Source organism: Leucoraja erinacea, chromosome 7 (genome assembly GCF_028641065.1).
Source record: "Leucoraja erinacea ecotype New England chromosome 7, Leri_hhj_1, whole genome shotgun sequence".
In the NCBI taxonomy this organism is placed as follows: Eukaryota; Metazoa; Chordata; class Chondrichthyes; order Rajiformes; family Rajidae; genus Leucoraja; species Leucoraja erinaceus.
The window spans coordinates 58,907,358-58,934,380 of NC_073383.1; the positions used below are offsets into that span (position 1 = coordinate 58,907,358).

The 27,023-nt window shown below is 39.5% G+C and overlaps 1 protein-coding gene across 1 annotated transcript in view; it reads right to left on the reverse strand.

The window, feature by feature from the left end:
- LOC129699151 (low-density lipoprotein receptor-related protein 1-like) overlaps nucleotides 1–27,023 on the reverse strand; it is an 877,455-nt gene that overhangs the window by 87,407 nt on the left and 763,025 nt on the right. The window contains exons 63-69 of the mRNA XM_055638819.1: nucleotides 25,008–25,114; nucleotides 15,228–15,357; nucleotides 14,048–14,170; nucleotides 12,879–13,001; nucleotides 9,169–9,303; nucleotides 4,718–4,852; nucleotides 748–870 (exon numbers count right to left, since the gene is read on the reverse strand). Coding sequence (XP_055494794.1) covers nucleotides 748–870; nucleotides 4,718–4,852; nucleotides 9,169–9,303; nucleotides 12,879–13,001; nucleotides 14,048–14,170; nucleotides 15,228–15,357; nucleotides 25,008–25,114 — 876 coding nt within the window. The remainder of the gene's footprint in view (nucleotides 1–747; nucleotides 871–4,717; nucleotides 4,853–9,168; nucleotides 9,304–12,878; nucleotides 13,002–14,047; nucleotides 14,171–15,227; nucleotides 15,358–25,007; nucleotides 25,115–27,023) is intronic.

Sequence of the window (27,023 nt, forward strand, 5' to 3'; positions counted from 1 at the left end):
CTGAAGTATTCTAATACTCACCTGGTCAGCCTTGCATCTTTGATCCTTCTTGAATCTGCAGGGATAAAAACTCTGCTGCCTGTTCTTAATATGTGCCAAATGAAACTCTTGATTACTCATGTACCTTTTCATCCTAATTAAAATGTCTATAATAGAATGCTTGCAAACTACCTCAACCTATCTGACCCTACCTCAATTTGCAAGCTTAAATGCTTTTTATCATAAATAAATACAGAAAATGCAAGAAATAGCTGGTCAGGCAGAACCCATGGAAAGAGAAATAATGTTGAACTATCTTGTCGAAGACCTTTGGTCAGAAATCAGAGATTGAGAACACATTAGCTTTAAGTTGCACAGATGAGGAGGAATAGATAAGACAGAGGAGGTATCTCAGAGAAATTCTGCGTTTCTATCCATTGATGCTTCCAGAACTGTTGAGTGTTTTCAGCTTTTTTGTTGTTCTTTCAGACTTTCAGCACCCGCAGTGTTTGAATTGTGACATCACACAGCGCATCCTAGTATCTATTGCAAGCAAAAGTGTGATGCAATGTCACATTCGGAGATCCCTTTCACTATTCCTCCTTGGCATTAACACAAAAATTAACACACAAAAACACATACTTTTACTGTGTCAATAATTTAACATGCGAAATGAAATTAAACGTAATTCAAATTCAGTTAATTCACCATTATAAAAATACCATTCATATACTTGATTCTCGCATGCAATATTTTGTGCATCATTACCTTCTGTCTTACAGCTGTGGTTGTAAGAAGGTTTGTAGTTTTTTCCACATGCACACACGTATGACCCTTTAGTGTTATTGCAATAATGTGAGCAAGTTCCAAATTGAAGGCACTCATTAATGTCTGAAAAAAAATGCAAGTGTTGTTACATATCCAAGACAATTTTTCCCACAGTGAAAAAGCAAAATCAATTATTTTGCAAAGGCCTATTGGATATTGCTGGGAACATTTAGAATTCTTGCAAGTAATTATTGGAGAATCACTGATGGGCACTAATTATCAAATAATCACTCAATGACATCCTCCCTTGGGGAGGATCCCATTGAGTGATTCGCTGATAATTGTTCTCACTGAATAATATTAATCCAGGCACTCCCACATTCTCCTTATTACATGTATTTTGATACAGAAGGTCTATTTGGCCTGTTGGTTCCATACTGTCTCTGAGCCAAGCAAGTATATAATTACATTGTGTAGCTGCAGATGTTGGTTTACACCGAAGATAGACACAAAATGCTGGAGTAACTCAGCAGATCAGGCAGTATCTCTGGAGAAAAGGAATAAATGATGCGGGACCCTTCTTCAGACTGGCACCCAAAACATCACCTATTCCTTTTCTCCAGAGAAACTGCCTGACCCGCTTAATTACTCCAGCATTTTGTGTCTATATCATTCTATTTCTACTTCCTTGTTTTCCTACAAACTTAATATCTCCCATAATATCCCTGCAAGTTATTTCTTATCTGATAATTATACAGCTCCATTGTGAGCAATACAATAAATTTGCTTTTACTGCGACCAGTAGCAAGGTATTTCAGACTCTAACTTCTTGCAATGGAAACATTGTCCTTGTTATTTTGGAGCTTTGCCAATATACTTACCTTTAAACTGACATGGGAAAAGAGATGAAGGTAGAATGATTTATCCTCAGCTGTACACACTCAACATACAACACAGTAGTTACATGCATTAAACTCAGATTAAAACATTTATTTTGATTGACTATAAAGAACCAAACCTTGAAAGTCCAACCAAGTCTGAATTTTTAACATAAAATCAAATTATATACACATAAAATCAAATTTCACTCTTACTGTATAGGAAATTGGTCAAGAGGATGCCGGTTTTCACCAAGATCTGAATTTCCTATTCAGTCTATGTTACGCCTTCCAACCAGAGGTTACTTGGGAGTTAAGAGAATTATGTGCTACACAGTAATATTTGGGTCGGCATAGTGGCACACAGTTGTTGACTCACAACTACGGAGACCTGGGTTTGATCATGACTATGGGTGTTGTCTGTGTGGAATTTGTATGTTCTCACAGTGACTGCGTGGGTTTTTTCCAGGTGCTCTGGTTTCCTCCCACATTCAGAAGACGACAAGTTTTTAGATTAATTAGGTTCTGTAAATTGCCCGTGTGTAGGATGCAAAACTGGGATAACATGGAACTAGTGTACAAGTGATCAATGGTCAGCGTGGACACAATGAGTCGAGGGGCCTGTTTCCGCACTGTATCTCTAAACTAAACTAAAGAAAAAAGCTGTTCTGATCGCAAGCAGTCATCAGTTTTTAAACAAACAGTGTCATCAAGAGAGCACTGGCTACTAAACCATTGTAGGAGGCAGGACACTCGAGATCTGGTTTGTAAACTAACATGACAATGAGACATTCTCGTATGCATCAGCCATATGCATCAGCCAAACATACGACAATGGATAGGAGTGTGTAGGAAGGAGCTGCAGATGTTGGTTTAAACTGAAGATAGGCATAAAAAGCTGGAGTAACTCAGTAGATCAGACAGCATCTCTGGAGAGAAGGAATAGGTGACACTTTGCGTCGAGATCCTTCTTTAGACCAAGGGGAAAGGGAAACGAGAGAAATAGATGGTGATATAGTCAGAGGGTGGTGAATCTGTGGAGTTATTGGCCACAGAAGGCTGTGGAGGCCAAGCCACTGGATATTTTAGATCAATAGATTCTTGATTAGTACATTTATCAGAGGTTATGGGGAGAAGGCAGGAGAATGGGGTTAAGCGGGAGAGATAGATCAGCCATGATTGAATGGCAGAGTAGACCTGATGGGCCAAATGGCCTAATTCAACTGCCACGTATATCTTTTACCTTACATAGAGAGATCCTGACTACAGGTGCTGTCTGTACATTCTCCCTGAGACTGCGTGGGTTATCTCCATGGTCTTCGGTTTCCTCCCACACTCCAAAAATGTACAGGTCTGTAGATTAATTGGAGTTTGTGTAGGATAGTGTTAATGTGCGGTGATCGCTGATCGGTGTGGCCCGATGGGCCAAAGGGCCTGTTTCCACGCTGTATCTGAACTAAACTAAAAACTAAAAAAAATGAATGAAAGATATGTAAAAAAGTATTGATGATGAAAGGAACAGGCCATTGTTTGCAGTGGCCTAAGTGAAAGCGGGAATGCAGGGGTAACGAAGTTAGAGAAATCAATATTCATACTGCTGGGTTGCAATTTATTGTCACAGACGGTGGTGGAGGCCAGTTCATTGGGTATTTTTAAAGCAGAGATTGATAGGACCTTGAATAGTAAGGGCATCACAGGTTATGGGGAGAAGGCAGAAGAATGGTGTTGAGAGGGAAATTAGTCATGATCAAATGGCAGAGCAGACCCGAAGGGCTGAATGGCCTAATTCTGCTCCTGTGTCTAAAGGTGTCTGTGTTCTCTGTGCTCAGAAATCTTTAAGAACATTCATGCGAGTTACTATGTCCCAGGAAAGGTGTTTGAACATTCAGAGGTGCCTTGTCAGTCACAGTGCGCTCACATTGCAAATATGTAATTTAATGGAACCAAAGTCAGACTCGAAGCATTGAAGTAAACCATGTCATTGTAGCTATTGAAATCCTATTGAATCATCTGCTGTTATCTTTGTTCTTAAGAGGATATAAAAAACACTGTTTGGAGAAATTGTACTGGTTCTCCAAGTGAATGTCTGTTATTCATGTGAATAAAGACCTTCATACCTACAACTTCAGTGTCTCCAGTGACTTACTTCAGTCACAAGACTCACTTCAAGACTTCAATCAACATATAGGCGAGAGCATTTTTGTCATAAAGCATGCAGTATTACAGTACCATGACTAAACATCAACCATGGGAAAAAGCTGCTGAGAAATTTATCTATGCTCAGTACCAATTGTCATGGAAATTATTTTTGGAGAGGTACAACAAACTGCTATAACTGTAGAATAAAAATTAAACTGGAGATATCTTTATATTTGGAGACCAATTTGAGGAGGCTTCTAATCTGATTTAAGATTTTAGCAAGTTATGTTTCATAGAATTGCAATTACAATGGCAGCCACATGAATTAAATTTACAATGGATTTTCTAGCTATCCAAAATGATGAGATTGGTATTCAAAGCCAATATCCAGAAAGAAAAAATCATAGCCATAACCCATACTGACAACGTATACTTAGTAATATATTAGGATAGATTCTCCATGCAGCTGCTACAGCTGCTGCCTCACAGCGCCCAGACCCAGGTTCGATCCTGACTATGGATGCTATCTCTGTGGAGCTTGTACGTCCTCTCTGTGACCGTGTCTGGGTATTTTGGTTTACATCCATATCCCAAAGGGATGCATAAGTGATAAGTAAATTGCCCTTTGTGTGTGGGAAGTGGATCCGAAAGTGGGATAAAATAGAACTAGAATGAATGGGTGATTAATGGTCGGCATGAGCTTCGTGGGTTGAAGGACCTGTTTCCATGCTGCATCTTTCATTCAATGTAATAAATCAAAACTAATAAAATAAGAAACTCTTTGCAAAAAGGATGTCTTTTAAATCTTCCATTAATTATCAGAAATCAGAAATTGAAGCAACACAATTTCTGGTGCTCAGTGCATGACTTCACACATACATATAAATATATGAGAGATGAATTATGAATCTTTTCTGAGGAATAACCCATGTTGAAAAGTACTAAATAACTACCTTCACACTGCTTTGAGGCTTTGTTTCTTTGAAAACCAAGCCGACATTCACAGAAAAGTGAAAATTTTGTCCGATTGCAATAAGCATCATTCCCACAAGGATTCATTTCGTCATCACAATTAAATTCATTATAATCTGGGGGAAAGAATGTAGAATTTTTTGAATATTCATCACATATTTTTAATATACAACAAAGAACCATTAATCACAAAACTAAATAAAAGGAGGAGGAGAAACACATACAAAACCAGTCAGCACCTGCGTAACGAATTGACAAGTTTATGTATAACAAGCATTGGATATACACGGAAAGAGTAATGGGAGAGGGAAGTCTTACAAACGAGTAAGTAGCATTAGGGAAAAGACTTGCAATCTATTTAGGTGGCAGAGAAGTTAATTACAAAGATTTATGGAAAGAACTATTTGAAAAAAATATTTGACCTTTCAAATCTGAATTTTGAAAGTAATAATGAGGACAGATGCCTTGTGGCTCATAGAACATGATTATAACATTTTTCAACTACTCTGGAATCATGGCATATACAAATTGAGATGTTATGTACCAATCAAATTGTGGCCTTGAATGTTTGAATACACGTGGGAGAGTAATTTTGTCAAGAGATTCTGCCTTAGCCAAGGTTTACATTTTTGTTTTTATAACATGCTTCGTGATGTGTCGGAGGAATCAGGATTCATGGATGACTATTTCGCAAAATGTTTGAATACTGTCACCAAAAGCAGTTTGCGTCTAGATTTTGACTTAAAGCATTAACTCTCTTTTTCCACAGATGCTGCCTGATCTGCCAAGTTTTTTTTCCAGCATGCTCTGTCATTAACTCAGACTAGCTTTGTTTCCCTCTTGGTTTAAGTGCAGTAGTGATGACAGGTAAAATGGTGCAGTGCACCTCCTGCAGGATGTGGAAAGTCAGGAAACTACTGGTGTCCTTGAGGGCTACCTGTGGAAAATGTGTCCACTTACAGACTGTATTAGGGAACTGGAGATGCAGCTGGGTGACCTCAGGATCTTCCAGGAGAATTCATAGGAAGGAATCATAGAGAGGTGGTCATGCCTAATGTACAGGAAGAGGGCAGGTGGGTGACCGCAAAGAAAAGGATTAGACAGAGAATGCAGGTGACCCTGTGGCCATTTCCCTATAAAACAAGTTAACCTTTTGGATACTGTGGGGAGAGATGACCCATCAGTGCTGAGCAGCAGTATAAGTTATGTCTTTAGCACCGATCCTGGTCTGAAGCGCAGCAAGGAAGGGTGATGTCAGGCATATGATAGGAAACTCTTTAGTTAGGTGATAGACGGGAGATTCAGTGGCAGCAATCAAGACTCTAAGATGGTGTGTTGCCTCCATGGTGCGAGGGTTCACGATGTCTTGGAGCAACTGAACAATATTTTCAAAGAGGACGGTGAGCAGCCAGAAGTCGCGGTGCGTGTTGGCACAAATGACATTGGTAGGAAAAGAGACGAGGGCCTTCAAAATGAATATAGGCAAAAGCTTAAAAAGCAGGACCTCCTGGTTAGTGATTTCTGGATTATTCTCAATGCTACATTCTCTTGAGGGTTGGAACAGGAGGATAAGCCAGATGAATAAGTGGGTGAGGAGTTAGTGCAGGGGGCAGAGATTCCGATTTTTGGACCGTTGGATCACTTCTGGGTCAGAGATAATCTGTACATGAAGGATGGGTTGCACCTGAACTGGAGAGGACCCATATCCTGGCTGAAGAAGGGTCTTGGCCGGAAACATCACCTATCTATAGCTAGTGTTAACAGGTTAGCTAGTGTTATACAGGTTGATTTAAACTAGACTGGCAGGGAGGCAGGATCCAATGCAGGACAGATGCATATGAGAGGCTGGAAGGTGAAGAATGTTCAGAGTACAGACTAGCATGGCCGGAGGCGAGGAATGACCATTGGGTTGAATTGCATTTATTTTAATGTGATAAGCCGGATGATTCCAGGGTGTGGATAAGTACATGCGACTGGGGCATTCCAGCCATTATGAAAACCTGGCTATGAGAGTGAAAGGACTGGCAGCTTAATGCTCCAGGGTACAGGTGCTACAGGAGAGATAGAAAAAGAGAAGTGGGTGTTGCTTCGTTGATTAAGGAAAATTTAGCGGCAGTAGTCCAAGATGACATTACCAAAGGATCATACAGTGAAGCTATTTGGCTGGAGCTGAGATAAAAAGGGCATGATCACCTTGTTGGGAGTGTATTATAAACCCCCAAATAGTCAATGGGAATTAGAAGAGCAAATATGCCAGGAGAAAAGCGGGCAGCTGCAAGTCTAAGGTTATCAAGGTTGGGGATTTTAACTTCCCCATCACAGACTGGGACTGTCATAGTGCCCATAGTGCCCAGGGCTTAGATGGGATGGAAATTGTTAAATGTGTTCAGGGAAATTTTCCTCTTCCAATATGTAGAAGGGCCGACAAAAGAGAGGGCAAAGCTTAATCTTAGGAAATTGGCAAAGGCAAGTAAGTGAAGTGTTCATGGGTAAGCCTTTTGGGATCAGTGACCACTGATCTATTACTTTTAAAATAGCTATGGATAAACAAAGGGCGACCCACAAGTTAAAATTCTGAATTGGGGCAAGGCAAACATTGATGGTATGAGACAGGAAGTTTCTAAAGTTGATTGGAGTAGATTGTTTGTGGGCAAAGGAATGTCTGGAACGTGGGATGCTATGAAAAGGGATGATATCAAGAGTTCAGGACATGCATGTTAGAGTGAAGGACAAGGCATGTGGGAATAAAAAAGCTTGGATGACGAGAGAAATTGAGCTGTGGTCAGGAAGGAATGAAGCATTGGACAGCTAAAGGCAGATAGGATCAAGTTTATCCCTAGAGGAGTTTTAGGAACTTAATGCCCCTGTCCCACTTAGGAAACCTGAACGGAAACCTTTGGAGACTTTGCGCCCCACCCAAGGTTTCCGTCTGGTTCCCGGAGGTTGCAGGTAATGGAAGCAGGTAGGGAGACTGACAGAAACCTCCGGGAACCTCTGGGAACCGCACGAAAACCTTGGGTGGGGCACAAAGTCTCCAGAGGTTTCCGTTCAGGTTTCCTAAGTGGGACAGGGGCATTATTAGGTGCATACTTAAGAAGGAAATGAGCAGGGCAAAAAGGAGACGGAGATAGCTCTGCAAGATAAAATAAAGAAAAATCCAAGGAGATTTTGTGTGCATTAAGGGAAAGAGGGTAACTAGAGAGATTCACAGGGAACATCTTTGTGTGGAGTCACAGGAGATGGACATGGTCCTCTATGAGTAAGGCAAATGTGGGCAGGTGGGACTAGTGTAGGTGGGGACTGTTGCTTGGCATGAGCAGTTTGGGCTGTAGAGTTTTTTTTTCCATCTTGTATGACTCAATGACTTTCAGCATCTGCAGCATTTAGATTTTCAAGTCCTGTGGGGTGGTGCCTCATGGTGCAATTCCCATGGTGTACCAGTGCCTTAATTAATCCTTCCACATTTAAATAAATAGGAGATTAATGCCTATGTATTACACCTATACAGTTAACCTATTTAGTTTAAATGAAAGAAGACATGAAGAAAATGACTCCTATTAAAAGGAACTGATGTAATGGTTTTAGGATAATATGTTTTTGGAAACAGCTATTGAAATGTATGCCAATTTTCTTAATTAATAGAAGATGATCGGAAATAGTGTGAATTCAGTAATATTTTTGCTCTTCACCAATGTGCCACTGTTTTCTTTTCGCTTTCAGTATTAGACCTTACAGGAGATTTTTTTAAAGTATGCATATAACTAAGACTGCAAAATCAAATATTACTCAATGGAACAATGCCCACTCTTCCCTCAATACTGCATTCTATTTGCATCAATTCAAGTTAAAAAAAATCGAACTCATACTGTTAAAGTGATGTGAGCTATTTTTTTCATTTAATCAGTTCACTTAACCTGAATAATGGTTCTGTAACTTTTACAATATAAATACAATACAATCTTGGTACTCCGCAAATTAAAACCAAGGAATGCCTCTTAAAACCAAGGAATATCACAATAATCTAGATTGAAGAAAATATTGTTCGTGGTTAACTGAATACTGAAATAAATGTGGGTTTTGAGTTTTTGCATTATGTTTGCAATCATAACACGTTTGACAATCATGAATGCGCTAAGATAACAGGCATGGCTCAGGTAACACAAATACATTTATGTTTCAAACAGAGCTCAGCAGTAGTATTTTCTTTTTAAAGACACTTAACTTATTTACACTTTACACAAGCAAAGCAGTTTTGACACAATTAATGAAAAAATAATTTGAGATTTTACCAAAGTTCATTCATAAAGCTACACAATGAAAGATGGGACGATGTTTGTAGTGATTGCCAGCATTATAAATCTCCTACATTTAATATTTATATATTAAAACAGTAATGACTATGTGCACTAAAAGTACTTTATTCAAGGCTTACTTCTGGTACAGTCTTGTTCATCGAACCCACCATCAGCACAATCATTGAACATGTCGCATTGTAGCTCTAAAGGGATGCACCTCCCATTGCTGCATGTAAACTCATCCTTCGCACATGGCCTCTGAATTTGTTTCTCTGTGAATTAAATCGAGTACAAGCATGATGTGAAGGCAACCAAACAAACTGTAATTTTCGCTAAAGTAGCAAATGCATAGTTTAATTCGGTAAACTGTGAAATATCTAATTATGGCCACAGCCAGTGATAATGTTCATGGTGGAATTCATGGCCTGGAAATATGTATGGGTTAGTGCAAAGTTGTGGAGGCAGCAAGTCGTTGGCATCAGAAAGCTGGAAGACCAAGGCAATGATAAAACTATGCTCTGCACCCACCCAAATAACTGGGGTAGGCTACTGCTGCTTGTTTCTGTTTCCAATACTAGCTTGCTGGATGGGAGATGGAAATTATAGATTGCTTGTCTGGGGACGTTTTATTCATGTAAAATGTGGGTGGCATTGTACGCGAGGAGGAATGCACAGATGGCTCGATCATGTTCAAAGGTCTGCCATGCTCCCAGGAAATCTGGGAAATCAGTTCCGAATCAACCGTTTCACTTGGTGGGTACATGGAACAAACTGCCAGAAGGGGTAGTTGAGGCAGGTATTTTAATGGCATTTAACAAATACTTGGACAGGTGGATAGGCAGGAAATCTTTTCAAGAATGTGGACCAAATGTGGGCAAATGGAACGAGCTTAAATGGGACATCTTGGTTGGCATGAACGTTGGGCCAAAGGGCATGATTCCATCATGTATGACTGACTCTATGACCCCAAAACTTCTTAATTTACTGAAAAGAGATTCATAATAAAATAAATAAAAACAAACGCATATGCTTAGGGACAATGGGACAGTTGAAGTATTGGTGATTAATTTGTCAAATGTGGTTTTCACCAGTTATTAAGCCATCGCATATACAAGGAATCTAGCACCTTTTTTTGAAATATCAGTGTTCACAAGTTAAAGGAGCAGAATTAGACCATTCGGCAAATCAAGTCTCTGCCATTCGATCTACCTTTCCCTCTCAACCGCATTATCCTGCTTTCTCCCCATGGCTGTGACATCTAAATATTGGACGCCACTAGTTTGAAATCAGGACAAACATGCATGCAAATTGAGCTAAAGATATCCTACAGCAAAATGTGTGTGTTTTGCACACAAATCAAACCTGTAAAATAGAATTATTTCAGTTTACACTCTTATGCATTCATAATACAAGCCACATTTTACTGTTCTATTTCCACAGGAGCTTGTAATACCAATACTAATGTATTTCAATTCCTTTAATACAAAATTAAATAGGGCAGCAGGTCAGCAGTACTACATTAATTCAGTCACTACAGGCGACCAGCATATGCCACATGCTCCATCTCAAATTGCCTTTACAAAGTCATAATAATTATATCAACCGGCATTATCCATGGTCAGGGACTGCTGCGTAAATGATGCAGCGTTGAGTAATGTAGGATTTAGCAGTTTTATTCGCAAGCCACAGTAAAACAATAGTGTTAAACACAACAAATGCATCTACACACTAAGGGCTAATGCTATTCTTTGAGTCAGGTCTCACATAATTATGATTGGTTGCCTCTGACAACCGGCTCTGCACTCGAAGAGGTACATTTCCCTCAATATATATGTCAATACTTTTAAATATTTATAGTGACAAGACTCTGCAATTTATTTCCTTAACATTCGCTGGGTGATTTAGTATCGTATTAGGCTTCTAAAGTAAACACATTTATGGCGTGGAAGAACGCTTGAAGCTAAGAGTGTATATCGACAGATCTTTGTAGGTAACAGCGCAGGTCATTTTGGTGGTTATGAAGGTATACCAATGTACTCCTTTATCAGTTGAGGCATAAAATATAAGAAGAGGGAGGTAATTCTGGAACTATGTGCAATACTAGTCAGGCTGCAGCTTGAGCACTGCATGTAGTTCAGGTCATAACATTACAAGAAAGATGTGGTTACACTGCAGGTGGTACAGAGGAGATTTATGGTGTTGTTGTAAAGACTGAAATGTAGCTGTGATGAAAAATTGGATAGGTCGGACTGTTTTCTGTGGAACAGTGGACTCTGAGGGGAGATATAAATGAAGTGTGTATACTTATGAAGGAGTAAATAGGAAGGACCTGATTTTCTTAGAAGAATGATCAAAAGCCAAAAGGCATGGATTTCAAATTAGAGGGGAATTGAGTAAAATAGTTTACAGCCAAGACCCTGTACAACTGCAGTAGAACCTCCCTGCTCCTATACGCAAATCCTTTTGCTATGAATGCTAACATACCATTTGCCTTCTTCACTGCCTGCTGCACCTGCATGCCTACTTTTAATGACTGGTGTACCATGATACCCAGGTCTCGTTGCATCTCCTCCTTTCCTAATCGGCCAACATTCAGATAATAATCTACTTTCCTGTTTTTGCCACCAAAGTGGATAACCTCACATTTATCCACATTATACAGCATCTGCCATGCATTTGCCCATTCACCCAGCCTATCCAAGTCACCTTGCAGCCTCCTAGCATCCTCCTCACAGCTAACACTGCCCTCCAGCTTCGTGTCATCCGCAAACTTGGAGATGTTGCATTCAATTCCCTCGTCCAAATCATTAATACATATCGTAAATAGCTGGGGTCCCAGAACTGAGCCTTGCGGTACCCCACTAGTCACTGCCTGCCATTGTGAAAAGAACTCATTTACTCCTACTCTTTGCTTCCTGTCTGCCAGCCAGTTCTCTATCCACATCAATACTGAACCCCCAATACCATGTGCTTTAAGTTTGTATACTAATCTCTTATGTGGGAATTAAGATTCTTGATGAAAATATAGTATGACTGATTTAATTATCTTAAACCATTCATCATCATGTTTAATTTAGAATACAAGGATCCCCACTGGAGTAAGTAGAAGTGCAATCTGTCTTTCCATGCTGGTACTGAGCTCATGGAAATATTGCTCTTTGATTGCGTGCATCACTGCACAGAGAAGTCAATGGAACTGAATTTTAGGATGCTAGTACAACTGGACATGCTCCAAGATCTTGAACCCATTGTTGCAGATGGCCCCTCTGCTAAGTGCTAACTTTGATGAATGGTCCCATACTTGCCTGAGGAACACAAGACCAATAAATAAAGCCCAACCCATGAAACTGTTATATTTTGACAGAGGCTGTCTGTTTCACATTAAGCTAATGGTCTTTCAGCCTGATTAAGTAGATAGAAAATACACCGGAGCTAAAGTTAATCATAAAATTTGTGGTATAAATACAGCCTTGATCAATATTTATCCTTCAATCAATGATTCCAAAACCAGGTTTATTGGCCATTGACCTAATTTTGAGGTGATTTCCTGTATTTAAATTGCCTGTCCAATGAGCCAACCAAAGAACAGTGTCTATGTTGAAAGGTAAATTCTTCATCAATTGTGAAGAATAACGAGACCCTGTGGGCATGAAAGACATTGTACAAGTGTAAATTCTTGTTTTAGCCTGAATGATATTGCATCTTGATTTTGTCATAAATATTGACTTACAACTCATGTCACTACTTATTCTTGAATATTTAGAATATGTGAATATAATCTGTAATGCTCAATGCATTAATAGTTAGAATACTAATAGTATACAGTTAGTAAAATAAAGGCACGTACCACAGTCCACTTCATCAGAGTTGTCACCGCAGTTATTTATTTCATCACAAACCCGCTCAGGTCGAAGGCACACTCTCCCATTTTTACATCGGAATGATCTTGAAGGAGGACACTGAAATTTCACTGTTTAATAAAAAATGTAAAAAGCAAATTTTATCAAAAAAATCCATTGTACCATAGCTAAAATATTTCTTAAAATACCTATTACCTGTTACCTGTGAATGTCATACCTACTTCCTCTAACATTTTCCTTACTGACCCAACATCTTACCACTAACACTGAGCTGTTCAAATTAATTATGGTTGATTGAGTTGTTACCCCTATGGCAGATTTAGCTTTTAGATATATCCCAGCTGCATTTCCCATCTGTGCAGCAGTTAATGTTATTGTTCACATCCCTTCATGGCTAATGATTTTTATATTATAAATCTGAAATAAAACCGAAAATAAGAGAAGCTGATAAGGTCAGGCAGCATCTGTCAAGAGAGAAATAGAGTTATTTTTTTCTGCTTTAGAAAACTGTTTCTTGAATTGTTTTCAATTTGCACCAAAAACCACCTCATCCAATGCCATCAGTCAACTAATACTGCCTAAGAGTCTCAAATTTGTTCTGCTTAAAGATTGTCTAATGGAGAGTTTCAATGCCTTCATAGTATTTTTTGGAAATGTCCCTTTGGGACTAGCCATAGTGGTAAGTTTGTAACTGTAGACACATTTGGTTTATGGGTAGTCTTTGAAGGATAAATTGAACACAGCAAACAATCAACATTTTATGAGATTACAAGAGCTTCCCTCCCCCTCCGTCTCTAGTTGATTAAATGCCCCTAGTTCCCTTCTCTCCAATGCAGTGAAACTATACCAAATCTCTTTCAGTAAATTCTGCTTCCCACCCTGTCTCTGCTACATCAACCATAGGATAACTCTCCAAGCATCCATGCCTTACCTATTAAAGCCCTGTCCCACAGAACTCGGAGATTTACGGTAATGGCCACTTGTCGGCTATCGTGGACAATTTTTCAAAGTGTTGAAAAATCTTCACGAGTCTTCTCGTGCTTACCTGCCATTAGCGAGACTTCCCGAGTGCCTGCCATTCGCGTAACGAGCCACTAAGAGATGTCCCCGAGCTCTTTACTGAATTTACCGAATTTAAAAAAGATAACCAACATACCACACATTTCTGGGTTTTCATCAGAGTTGTCTCCACAATCATCTTCACCATCACATAGCCATGATATAAGCTTACAAAGTGTATTGTTGCATTGAAATTCATCCACATTGCAGGTTGTTTGCACTGGAAAACCCAAATAATTAAACAGTCTAATATAAAAATTCATATATCATTAATTTCAACACAGTTATGTCAATTAGAGGCCGACACTCGATGGACCATTTATGGAATTATTTTCCTCGCCTCTCCATGCATTAATTTATTGCCAACCAGTTTTTTTAATCAGTAATTAATGGAAAGTTTGTTGTTTTCTTATGACATTGCATAGAACAAGAAACAATAATGACATATTTAAAATCTTTGGATAATATTTTAATTATATTGTGAAAAATTGAAGAAAAACATGTATCATATACATATACCTCATCTTTAACATTTGTGTAAATAAGGTTATTTTTTTAACTTGGGGACAGGAATTGAGTGAGCAGAGGGTGAGCTGAGCTTGGTTGAGCTATCCCTAAGCTCTTGGAAGTTAACTGCATGCTTATTGTCAGTTCTCTGTGAGCAAATGGTAGAAAGCATCAAATGGTTGGCAGGCTGGAGCCGAATAATGAGAGGAAATTATTCCCTCTTGTCAGCCTGCTAACCTCACTTGGGAAGAAAGTGGCCAGTCAGGTCATTGGATAGATAACTAATTGATACATTGACATTATCATCAGAGCCACATTGTAAATAATCAATGAAGGGACTGCAGAGCTATGTGAAAAAAAAAAATGTGTTAATATCTTGACATATAGAAGGCAGATATTATGTTATGTTGGTTTCTTAGCAGTTACAATTGTACAGCAGGCTTTGAACATTTATAAGATGTTCACTGAAACTTGGAAAAATCACTAAATAACCGTGCACTAAAAATAAGGATTTTAATCTCCTTCACATATGCATAGAGAATTATCTGGGTCTGAAGAAATTCAAAGCCGTGACCATAAAATTATCAACCTAGAATCCACCATATGGCAATAGAATTTACAGAGCATAAATGTCAATTCACAATCATAAAATCCTGGCAAGAAGCAAGGCTCACTAATATAGTAAGATATTCTGCTTCAACACATATAATTCTAATGGAAGCTGAACATTAAAGTGATAGGAGACATGCCATTTAAGCTTTTTCAGTTACCTTGTTCACAGTTTTCCTCATCACTGCTATCTAGACAATCAGTCTCTCCATCACAGTGCCACCTGACAGGAATACAGTGCCCATGCTCACACTGGAACTGATCCTCTTTACATTTAATCACACAGTCTTTCTGTTGATATAAATCATATGCAAAGTTTAATGTAATAATGTTTGTCACCAATGCCATATGGCTAATTACTAAAGAGTCAAAAACTATTAAAGCATGCTGCTAATCATCTGTTGTAAATTCGGAAATGACAGCATTAAGGGCACATAAAATTTATACTTACTTAGTCAGGCGACATCTCTAACGTGCAACGTTTATTTATAATAATACTCATAAATCATTTTTTATTGGGAATATGTTTACATAGCACAATAACAAATGTCAGGGACTGCATAAACATTAGCCTTTAGATTTAGAGATACAGTGAGGAAACAGGCCCTTCGGCCCACCGAGTCCGTGCCGACCAGCAATCACCCCATACATTCGCACTATCCTACACACCAGGGACAATTTACAATCTTACCAAAGTGAATTAAGCCACAAACTTATACATCTTTGGGATGTGGCAGGAAACTGGAGCACCCACAGAAAATCCGCGTGGTCACAGGGAGAATGTAAAGACAGCACCCGTAGGCAGGATCGAACTCGGTTCCCTAGCACTGTAAAGAAGCAGTTCTACTACTGCGCCACTGTGCAGCCCCAATGTTTTAAATATTTAATTTTGATACATCATTCCAATTAGCTATCTGCAACAATCCAGAATTGATGGGATCTAAATCAAATCTCTGGATAGTTTTGACAGAATTCAAAGTCTGGATCTTTCAAAAAGAATCACTGAATTTTTGGGACTATTTTAACTGCTAATGGTCACTCAACTAATTACAATGTTCAAAAGTTCAAAATCTTTAAGCTAGGCTTATTTTTGTGCTGGATCATCACAGTTTATTCACACAGACCTAACCACTCAATTTCCTTACCTGACCTAAATGTCCTGTCCATGTCATGAACTTTTTTCTCAAGTTTTAGTTCAACTGAATTTCCATCTTATTGAATATAAAATCATGTACGAAATAACAAGTTCATGGTTTTTTTTAAAGTACTCATGTTGTGTTTTCAAAATATGTCTTGATATATTTGACAGTTACCTGGTAAGATTTTATTAATCTTGCTAAAACTTGAGTTACTATTGAAAGTAAGAGTCTAGACATTGGAGTCCGGTCATTTTAATGGACTGCGTTCCTAAAAGGGTGACTTCCAAATGTCAAATGCAAATATGGTGAAAGAATCATTATTAATGGTTACCTGTGTGTTTCCCATTTGGAGCTGCATGGATAGATGGCAATTGGACAAAGAGATGGTGGTCAGATTTGAAAGAATCTCAGTCCATTGGAGCAACAGGTCACCTGTGGAAAAGGCTGCTGTGGAAGTGAGAGGAAAGGGGAGAGAGGAATTGATGATTTCCAGTGTGTGGGGTTCCTACCTCTCAGTGATTGCCTGCCTTATCTTATCCCATACTGTGAACAACCCTTTCCCAGTATAAGATGCAGGTTAGCAAAGATTGTACCATCTTGCACTGAACTACAGATTTTATAAGCTAACACTGATAACATGCTGTGTGGTCGCCATAATTTGCATGGGCTTTAGAAAGGCTTTTGATCAGCTCCAGCTTGGAAGGTTGGTCCAAAAGGTAAATGTCGTGGCAAACTGAATCAAAATTTGACATGGTATTGACAGACAGAGGTGAATGGTAGAGTATAGTTTTTTATTTTTTCGATTGGAAGCCTGCAACCAGTAGTGTACCAAGAAATCAGTGTGAGACAATTACTGGTTCATGTGTCCATTAATGCTTTGAATCTTAATATGGAACATATAATTAGTAAATTAGCAGTTAATATGAAAATTGGTGGTATTCTTGATAGTGAAAAGGGTTAGGTTACAGCATGCTATTGATTAGCTCATAAATCCAGCCGAGTAATGGAAGATGGAACTTAATCCTGATTATTAAGGTGATGCATTTTGAGAGGTCTTAAAAGTGCAGGACATATCCCAGAAATGCTAGGACTATGGTATACAAATCCAAACGTTCCTAAACGTGATAGTGTAGATTGGTAGGAACATAGATCAGTACAGCACAGGAATGAATGGGTGGTTTGGCCCACAATGTTTGTGCCGACATGATGCCAAGTTAAATTGATCTCATCTGCCTGTACATGATCCATATCCCTCTATTCCCTGCACTTCTATGTGCTTATTGAAAAGCCACTTAAATGCCATAATCATATCTACCTCTACCACTACCCTGGCAATGCGCTCTAGGCCCCCACCACTCTCTGTGTAACAAAACTTGCCCTACACATCACCATCTCTCTCTACCACCTCATCACTATGCCCTCTAGGTTTGGGACATTTCCAGTCTTGGAGAAAAGTTCTGACTGTCTGCCCTATTGATACCTTTTCAAAGGCAAATTGACGTCTTGAGGATGGCGGTGGTGGCAGGGGAATGGGGAAGTTAGTGTCAATGGTCTGTGAACTCAACTCCTGCGCCCGTTGGCAATGGACCTGAAGTCCCCTGGTTAGTTCGGGAAGACTTTTCTGTTCCTCAAGCGGGTCATGGTGATCTCAGTGCATGGAAGCACCGGGGCAGCTGCAGGTGATGGCCGCCAGAGTGGTTGCAGGGACCACAGGTTGTGCTGTGGAAAGACAAGGCAGATACTGGAGGCCCGACCACAGACAGGTGAGTGGAAACATCGGTGCAGCCTTCAGTAGGTGCATGGATCAGAAGTGGCCGTAAAAGGAACCAACGGCATCATACTGGGCCAGGCCGATCCGTACATCGTCAACACACCCACACACACCCATTGCCGCCAGCACACTCAGCCTTAAAGTGAGAAAATAATAAATTCATATCTCCTCAGCCAATGTTCAGATTTGATATTTTCAGAGGCTTGCGACTCGAGAGATTCAAGGTGATGCTGCAGCATGGGGACTCCCTACATGTTGTCTCACAAGATGATCTACTATTACCCACTGTAATCATTCCACTCTTTTACGATGTGTATGATGGGCGAAAGTGCTGGAGGAACCAAGCAGGTCAGGCAGAATTGTGGAGGGAATGAAAAGGCAAAGTTTTGGGTCAAGACTCTTCCCTCCGCAAATGCTACCTGATCTGTTGAGTACCTCCAGCATTTTGTGTGTTGCTCAAGGGCCTTGCATCTGCAGTTCCTTGTGTTTCCATTGGTATGATTTGATTGGATAGCACAGAAAACAATGCTTTCACTGTATCTACATACATGGGTCAATAATAAACTAAATAAAACTTAAGTTTGACTAGGCATCATGTTTGGCAAACACACTGTGGGTTGAAGAGTGTGTTCATGTGCTGTACATTTTCATGTTCTATGCTGGAAAAGGTGCAGAGGAGATTCGTACGGATATTGCCTCGGGTGGAATGTTTCAGTTATTAGAGACTGGAAAGGCTTGGGTTTGCTTTCCATGGAGCAGAGAGGGCCACAGACAAAATGAGAGAGGTATGCAAATTATGAGAAATAATAAATGGCCGGAAACCTTTCGCCACAGCAGATGTTTCTCTAACCAGAGGGCATAGGTTTAATCTAAGAGATAAGATTGTAGAAATCTGAGGAGTCTATTCACGCAGAAGTTGATTGATATGGATGGCGCAGGCAGGTACACTCACAATATTAGGAAGTACGTGGATGAGCACTTGAATCACCAAGATGTAGAAGGCTGTGGACCAAGTGCTTGTAAATGAGATGACAATAAATGGGTGGCTTACATGGACATGGTGGGTCCAAGGATCTGTTTCATTGATGATTCTTTGGGTTAGGCATGTAAACATTTTACATTTCTGATTCTTGGAAATATTAAAAATTAGTTCAAAGAGTTTTAAGTAATTAAAAAAAATAAAGATTATTAAACAAAATACAATCAATGAACACACAGTATGGCTGCACTCAACTTTGTGCTCAAGTTCAGCCAAATCCATTCAAGTAAATGGGGTCACATTATTTATACCAGCCTTGACTGGCCGAATTCAAACAGATTACTATCTAAATGGCGTCAAGTTGGGAAAAGAGGAAGTACAACGGGATCTGGGTGTCCTTGTACATCATTCTATGAACGTAAGCATACAGGTACAGCAGGCAGTAAAGAAAGCGAATGGCATGTTGGCCTTTATAACACGAGGAATCGAATATAGGAGCAAAGAGTCTGCAGTTGTACAGAGCCCTAGTGAGACCACACCTGGAGTATTGTGTGCAGTTTTGGTCCCCTAATTTGAGGAAGGACATTCTTGCTATTGAGGGAGTGCAGCGTAGGTTTACAAGGTTAATTCCCGAGATGGCGGAAATGTCATATGCTGAGACAATGGAACAGCTGGACTTGTCCACTCTGGGGTTTAGAAGGATGAGAGGGTATCTCATTGAAACATATAAGATTGTTAAGGGCTTGGACACACTAGAGGCAGGAAACATGTTCCCGATGTTGGGGGAGTCCAGAACCAGGGGCCACAGTTTAAGAATAAGGAGCAAGCCATTTTGAACGGAGATGAGGAAACACTTTTTCTCACAGAGAGTGGTGAGTCTGTGGAATTCTCAGCTTCAGTGGGCGTTGTAGGCAGGTTCTCTGGATGCTTTCAAAAGAGAGCTAGATAGGGCTCTTAAAAATAGCGGAGTCAGGGGATATGGGGAGAAGGCAGGAATGGGGTACTGATTGGGGATGATCAGCCATGATCACATTAAATGGCAGGGCTGGCTCGAAGGGCCAAATGCCCTACTCCTGCACCTATTGTCTATTGTTTATTGAAGCCATCCCTTCAGTTCAGCAGATCAGTGCATCTTCCCTGGAAGCAGAAGAGATTCCAGCCAGAGTGAGAAGTCAGGTGCATCCACTTTTGTGTGACAGAGATGGTGTGAGCAGCATTTTATGGAACCATCAGCCATTGTTGAGAATGATCCTGCACATTCTTTATTTCTGGACATCACCATTTCAAAAGCAAATTGAAGACTCAGAGAGGGTAAGGAGGTGATTTATTAAAAGTGTATCAGAAATGACCTTCAGGTATGAGAGCTGGCATTTTTCTCCTTGATGCTTAAGGGGAGGATTACCAAAAGTGCTCAAAATTATGTAGAGTTTCAACAGAGCAAGTGTGAGCCATCTCTTGCCACTGGCATGTGAGCAGGCCTTCGGAGAATGCAGATTAAAGGTTATTGGCAAAATAACTGGAGGAGATAGGAGGAAAAATTCTCTTTTATGCAGCAAGCTTTCAAAATTTGGAATGCATTCCCTATACAAGTGTGGAAGCAGATTTAATAATAGCCTCCATCAGGGAATTGGACATGTACTTGAAAGAAAATGTAGCGCTTTGTTGAAAGTACCAGAATGTGGGACTGGCTGGAATAGTTTGTCAAAGAACTGGCAGGCACAATGGCCTGCACAGTCTCTGCTCTATAAAAACTGGCTTTGTATGCATTGTGTGTTGGAGCTAAAGTACTTGATATGGCAGATCATAGTTTTTCACCTCCAGCTACGTAGAATAAATAGACACAAATTGCTGGAGTAACTCAGCGGGACAGGCAGCATCTCTGGAGAGAAGGAATGAGTGACATTTCAGGTTGCGATCCTTCTTCAGACTGAAGGGTCTTGACCCAAAATGTTGCCCATTCCTTCTCTCCAGAGATGCTGCCTGTTCTGCTGAGTTACTCCAGCATTTTGTGTCTACCTTCAATTTAAACCAGCATCTGCAGTTCTTTCCTACGCATGGAATAAATAGTTTGATTTTAAAACTTGCACACCGAAAAAATGTACAATGGAAAAATAATGCATGATATAAACTTCTCCATGGCATTTGCAGTTTATTAATTTCTTCAAATAATTTTCTGAAGAGGAATATATAAAGCACTCCAGCAAGCAATGAATATAATTGGTTTGTACTTTGACAAACAGCATTGTTAGATCTCAAAATCTGTCAGGATGTACAGAATGGAGAGATCAACAGATAATTATCCAAGCCACTCAAAGGGAATGGATTTGAAGGATTGTAAAAAAATATTTCTACAAACTATCCATCAATGTCTGATAATTCAGAAGAAGTTTGAACGGGTATTAAAGAAAGTTCTCCAGAGATTTCGACACAAGCATTTTAAAAAGGGAAATAAATCTCAAAGTATAACGATCTCTGTAAATTAACTCCAACTCAAATGCCATATCATGTTGATGAAACTACAAGAACACATGCAGTAGTGAAGTGGATGGATTAGCAGGACTTGGTTATCATCCGCCATGCATTACATCATCACGCCCTGACTTAAAAAATACGACTGACACAAAGGGGATTCCAGAGGATAAATCAAGCTGCACCACTTCTCGAGAAACTCTTTCCATGCAATATTCCAGCATGTAGCAAAGTATCTGTGTATTAAGTAATTCAGTTGCCTGAAACATAGCTGAGGTTCGTAATGGGGCTATACTAAAGTTGAAGAAAATGTGAAAAGCGTAAAGAATGAAATGCTCATCTGAAGCTGAATTAATTATTTGTGGCCATTTGCAGGCTCGTATATCAGTATCACCATTTACTTGATGTTTTCGACAATTTGCATTTTTATGGTGTATGATTATTCTCAAAGATTTCTCTCATACTATTCATGAGTCTTTTTACATGATGATGTTGACCTCAGTCAGGAGTATGCCAGGCAGAAATACATTGTCTTCAATGTTGAGTTGTACAGCTGACAATGGTGTTTAAACTGAGGTGGAGAGTGGTTAAAATATTATCTTAAAACAGTAGGTGACACCGTGGCGCAGCGGTAGAGTTAGTGCTTTACAGCGCCAGAGACCTGGGTTCAATCATGACTCCGGGTGCTGTCTGCACGGAGTTTGTATGTTCTCCCTGTGACTGCGTGAGTTTTTTGCAGGTGCTCTAGTTTTCTCCCACACTGTAAAGACGTTCAGGTTTGTAGGTTAATTGCCTTCAGTAAAGTTGTAAATTTGTCCGTAGTGTGTGGGATAGCGTTGGTGTATGGGCTGATCATTGGTCGGTGCGGAATCGGTGAGCTGAAGGGCCTGCTCTCACACTGTAACTCTAAAATCAGTAAGCACATAATCATTAAAATGTATTAGATTTCTGAAGTTTTAATTTTAAAAAAATAGGTAATTGCAGTAAACAGCAAAAACATTATAATCAAAATTAAAATATATTCTTAAATAAAATTTGTAAGCATTTTTTTTCTGTAGTATCAGTATGAATTAACCAAACACATTCTGAAATTGTTGATGCAGGACAGCAGGTGGCAGTGTATTGCTGTTTATCCACTGTAGAAGTCTCGTGAGATCAAGGATGAGTTCCTTTCACTCCAGCTCTGAGGAGTGGAAGATGCCTGTGTATGAATTATTCTAATGTATGGCAGTTGTTGCACATTAGCCACCACACAAATTTGACAGAGCAAGGTCTTGAAGCATTAGTAATGACATCCAAGTTGCGTTCTGCTTTACAAGCCTAGCATATACACATGTATTTGGACAAACATGTGGATGCACGCAAATGTACAGACACATCCACATATTGAAATATATAGGCTAAGAAATATAGAGACATATAAATAGACATTTGGGAATATATATAGATATATCTATTTCAGTAGTATCTTCTCCTGTCTACAATATATCGATGAGACTGCAAATTTTGCTGAACACATATGCCTTGGCCTACGCGATCTCCCAGTTACAAAACATTTTAACTAATTCCCATTCTGCCCTGAGCTTCCTCTACTGCCAAAGTGAGGCCACATGCAAATTGGAGGAACATAACCTCGTATATTTTGCTTGGGCAGCATATTGATTTTTCTAATTTCAGGTAACCCTTGCATTCCCTCTCTCTCTCTGTCCCTCCCCCACTCAAGTCATCTAGCTAGTTTCACTGTTTGTAACACTACGGAATCAAGGGATATGGGGAAAAAGCAGGAGCGGGGTAGTGATTTAGGATGATCAGCCATGATTATATTGAATAGAGATGCTGGCTCGAAGGGCCGAATGGCCCACTCCTGCACCTATTTTCTATGTTTCATTATCAGCTTTTCCAACACCAACAATGGACCATTGTGGGCTCCACTTTTCTTGAGTTATCGGTGCCGGCTGTGATTTGTTCTGTACCTATTCATACCTCTAGTTTCCCTCTTCCCTGAAACGTCACCTATTCCTTTTCTCCAGAGATGCTGCCTGACCCGTTGAGTAACTCTAGCATTTTGTCTCTCTATCTTCGATGTAAACCAGCACCTGTGGTTCCCTCTTACACCATTATGCTTTGAATTTGATTTGCATGGAAAACATGAGAGCAATTGTGGGGAAAATGCGAGTTGATGAATTACCTGTGTATACGTTGAGCAATCACCAACTCTACCCACAGTATTTGTACCAATATATTAAAATAAATAATATTTAACCACATCCTGCATGTCTTGTCCTGAAAACCCCCCAAGACATTTCAGAGGAGGACGAAACAAAAAAAAAAAACAGTTGGGGGAATGGTAGCAGCTAACAAAAAAAATACTCAGTTGAAAAGTCTAAAGTTTTCAAAAGGTGAGTGTCTTAGAGATCCAGACTTTGGTCAAGGCAACTAAAATCTATGCTACAAAGATTAGGGGGTAACGTGGTCAGGAGATTTAGCTGAGGGTATTGCTGAATATACAAAACTGAAGATTTTGTTGAGGTAAGGAGGGGTAAGGCCAGAGAAAATATTCGACAAGGGTTTTAAGTGGTAAGAGATTGGATAATGTTAATGTTCAAAGGATCAGTGATATTCTTAAGGAGATGCCACTGAAAAAAACAACCACATGCAGGAGGTCCATCAGTAGGATTAGGGAAAGCATATAGCATATTGGCCTTTATCATAATGGGAGTCCTGCAACAGTTCATTACACTAGGGATGCTGGGTTTGCGCTATAGTTTTAGTTTGAGTAGCCAAGGTCTGCATTTTCTCAAATTTAGAAGAATGAGGGGAGATCTCATTGAAATTTCAAAAATTATGCAGGCTGGATGCAGAGGGGTTTTCCATGGGCAAGGAGTCAAGAACCAGACATCTTGGTCTCAGACTGAAGGATAGCCCATTTAGCACTGAGACGAGGAGAAAATTCTTCATGTGTGGTTAGTGAATCTTTTAAATGCTCTAACCCAAAGGGCTGTGGAGGATCAGTCACCTAATTCAAGATTGATAGATTTGTGGCTATTAAGGAAATCATGGGAATTAGAGGATTAGCGCAGGTAAATGGCGATGTAGTTGAAGATTAGACATGAATGGTATTAAACATGAAGGCCCAGACAGTCGACTCCTAACCTGATTTCCTTTTTTGTGTGCTGTTAAATTTAATACTTTGTGGGTCAAAGAGGCGGTGTAAATCAGTGGAGTTGAGTGATGTGTAGGAAGAATTTTGTGCGGCATTGTATGGATGTATGTGCTTTGAAAGTGTTGTGTGTTTGTGAGAGGCAATGTATGATGATTTTGAGAACTTGATTCTTTATTCAAAATTTATAATGAGAAATAGCTGATGGAGTGAACCACATTGCAAAAAGTGAATTATTGTAAGATGCAAATGGTGAAAACATATATTTAGGGCTTGAAGTTCAAATTTGGATAACCGGGATATGGGAATATGATCTGAGCATGTGTGACCTTGGGAAGGACTTGAAATACATTTCACACATTGTGTACAAAATCTGTTTGTCTCCACTCATCTCTAAAAAGTAATAAGAGGATGAGTACTTACTTCATCTGAGCTATCAGAGCAATCATAATCTCCATCACATCTCCATCTGGCAGCAACACAACGACCGTTGGCACAGGTAAACTCATTCATGGAGCATGAACGAAGTGCTGATGTATGATAAATAAGAAATTTAAATGTTTTAATCAAGTAATTCATCACCTTCCAATGGAGATTTCTTCTATCACAGTTACAAACTTGAATCACTACCGTATCCTAAATGCAAAATATTGTCATGCCAATTTAAATTCTATAGCTATATTATTAAGGTTTAAATCAAGCTGAATATTAATAGTGACTGCTAAAAACTATTTAAGCAGAGAGTTCTGAGCAACACATACATTTCTGAGTTTTTTAATCAAAAGCCACAATCACAAATCACAAAATATATTGATTTGGAAATATGAACGTGCAGAATTTGAAAAGTACTTCAACGTCTGATGAATCTTGACAGTGTCATCGAACCTATTAATTTGTAAAAATATCTAGATTTTGACTGGAATTATTCTAATTGGTGCATGGCAAAGCATTAAGTTGATAGGACTTTTTTTCCCTTACACTATATTTAAGTGAAAGGATCTAAATATTACCTGGGCCATATCTACCCTTTGTATTTATATTGCAATCACTGCCATTGGACACTGCTCATTGCTCAATCCAACACTTTGTGTCCTTTCCTAACTTAATTCATTTGCCTGGAACAACCAAACTGCTAATCTGGTTCATACATCTGTTTCATTGGCTAGTGTTTTCACTTCTTTTTGTTGTGGCAAGGAAACCTGTATCATGTTCTCCAAGAAAGAGCAATGATTGAACAAATGTAACCTTTACAGTTTCAGAAAAAGTCTTGGAGTCACCTGGGATTAACAGATAACCAAGTGGATCCAAGTGAGACCAGACCAACAGTCAATGCAACAATGCTGGCCACTCGTAGGCTTTGCTGGCTTGCCATGTAGATAATCTGTCAAAGGCTGCATATTAGAGCCAATTTCAGAACTATACATGGTGCAAAATAACCAAAGAACGATATACTTAAGGAGTGTAGTGAAGGCTGACCAGGTAGCAAATTCATTGTACCAGAAGATTTTAAGTAGAATAAATCAATGCTCACTTCAGTTTAGGAGCATGAGATGTATTCTCATTCATAATGCCCACAGAGCATGGTAGAAATGGTGTAGAGTTGATGCTTCCCCTGGTGCGGCATATTGTATCAGAGGGCCACAATCTCAAAACAATGGGTCCGTCATTTAGGACAGGGATGAGAAGAAAGCACTTCACCTGGAGCTTGGTGCATCTTTTTTTGAATTTGCTGCTAAATTAGGCAGTAGAAGCTCAATCTTTGAGTATCTCAAAGCCAGATATTGATCGATTTTCAGGACATGGGACTCAAAGTATATGGAGCTAAAGCAGAGAATAATTGCCGCAGCGAATGAATTGCATAGGAGGCATGAGGGGCCAAATGGCCCACATCTATTCTTGTTTTTATGTTATAATGTAAACCCAAAGCACTTTTGCAGCAATAATGTCACGTAAGCTTTCAAGGAGTTTAGCATTTCAACTGACAAATGAGAAAATACTGTTTACAACCACACCATCCAGCAAAGACAAATAAATGCTGGTGCATTTATTGCATAGTCAAATGGCTAACGGCAAGCCTGAAAAAACATGTGTGCTCCAACCTCCACGGGGAAAATGATATGTAGTGATGGTGAATAGATCTGCTACTCAGACTTCTGGCACTTCTCCCATACCACAGCTAAGCACAGTGGCTGCCTGAATTTTCACACTTATTTTATCTGTCAAGATGTGAGATGGCTTTTAGCATGTGAACCTTGCTGTGCAAAAATTAAACACTATTTTTCCTCACAGGAGAGAATGCACTCTAAAGTATTTTTTCCCAATGTAACAAGCTTTGGGGTTAATCGCTGTGGAATATACAAATAAATACAAGCCCTTTATTTCTTTATGGTAACATGTGTTATGTCAAACATGGATGTTTTTAATCAACAGATGTACTTT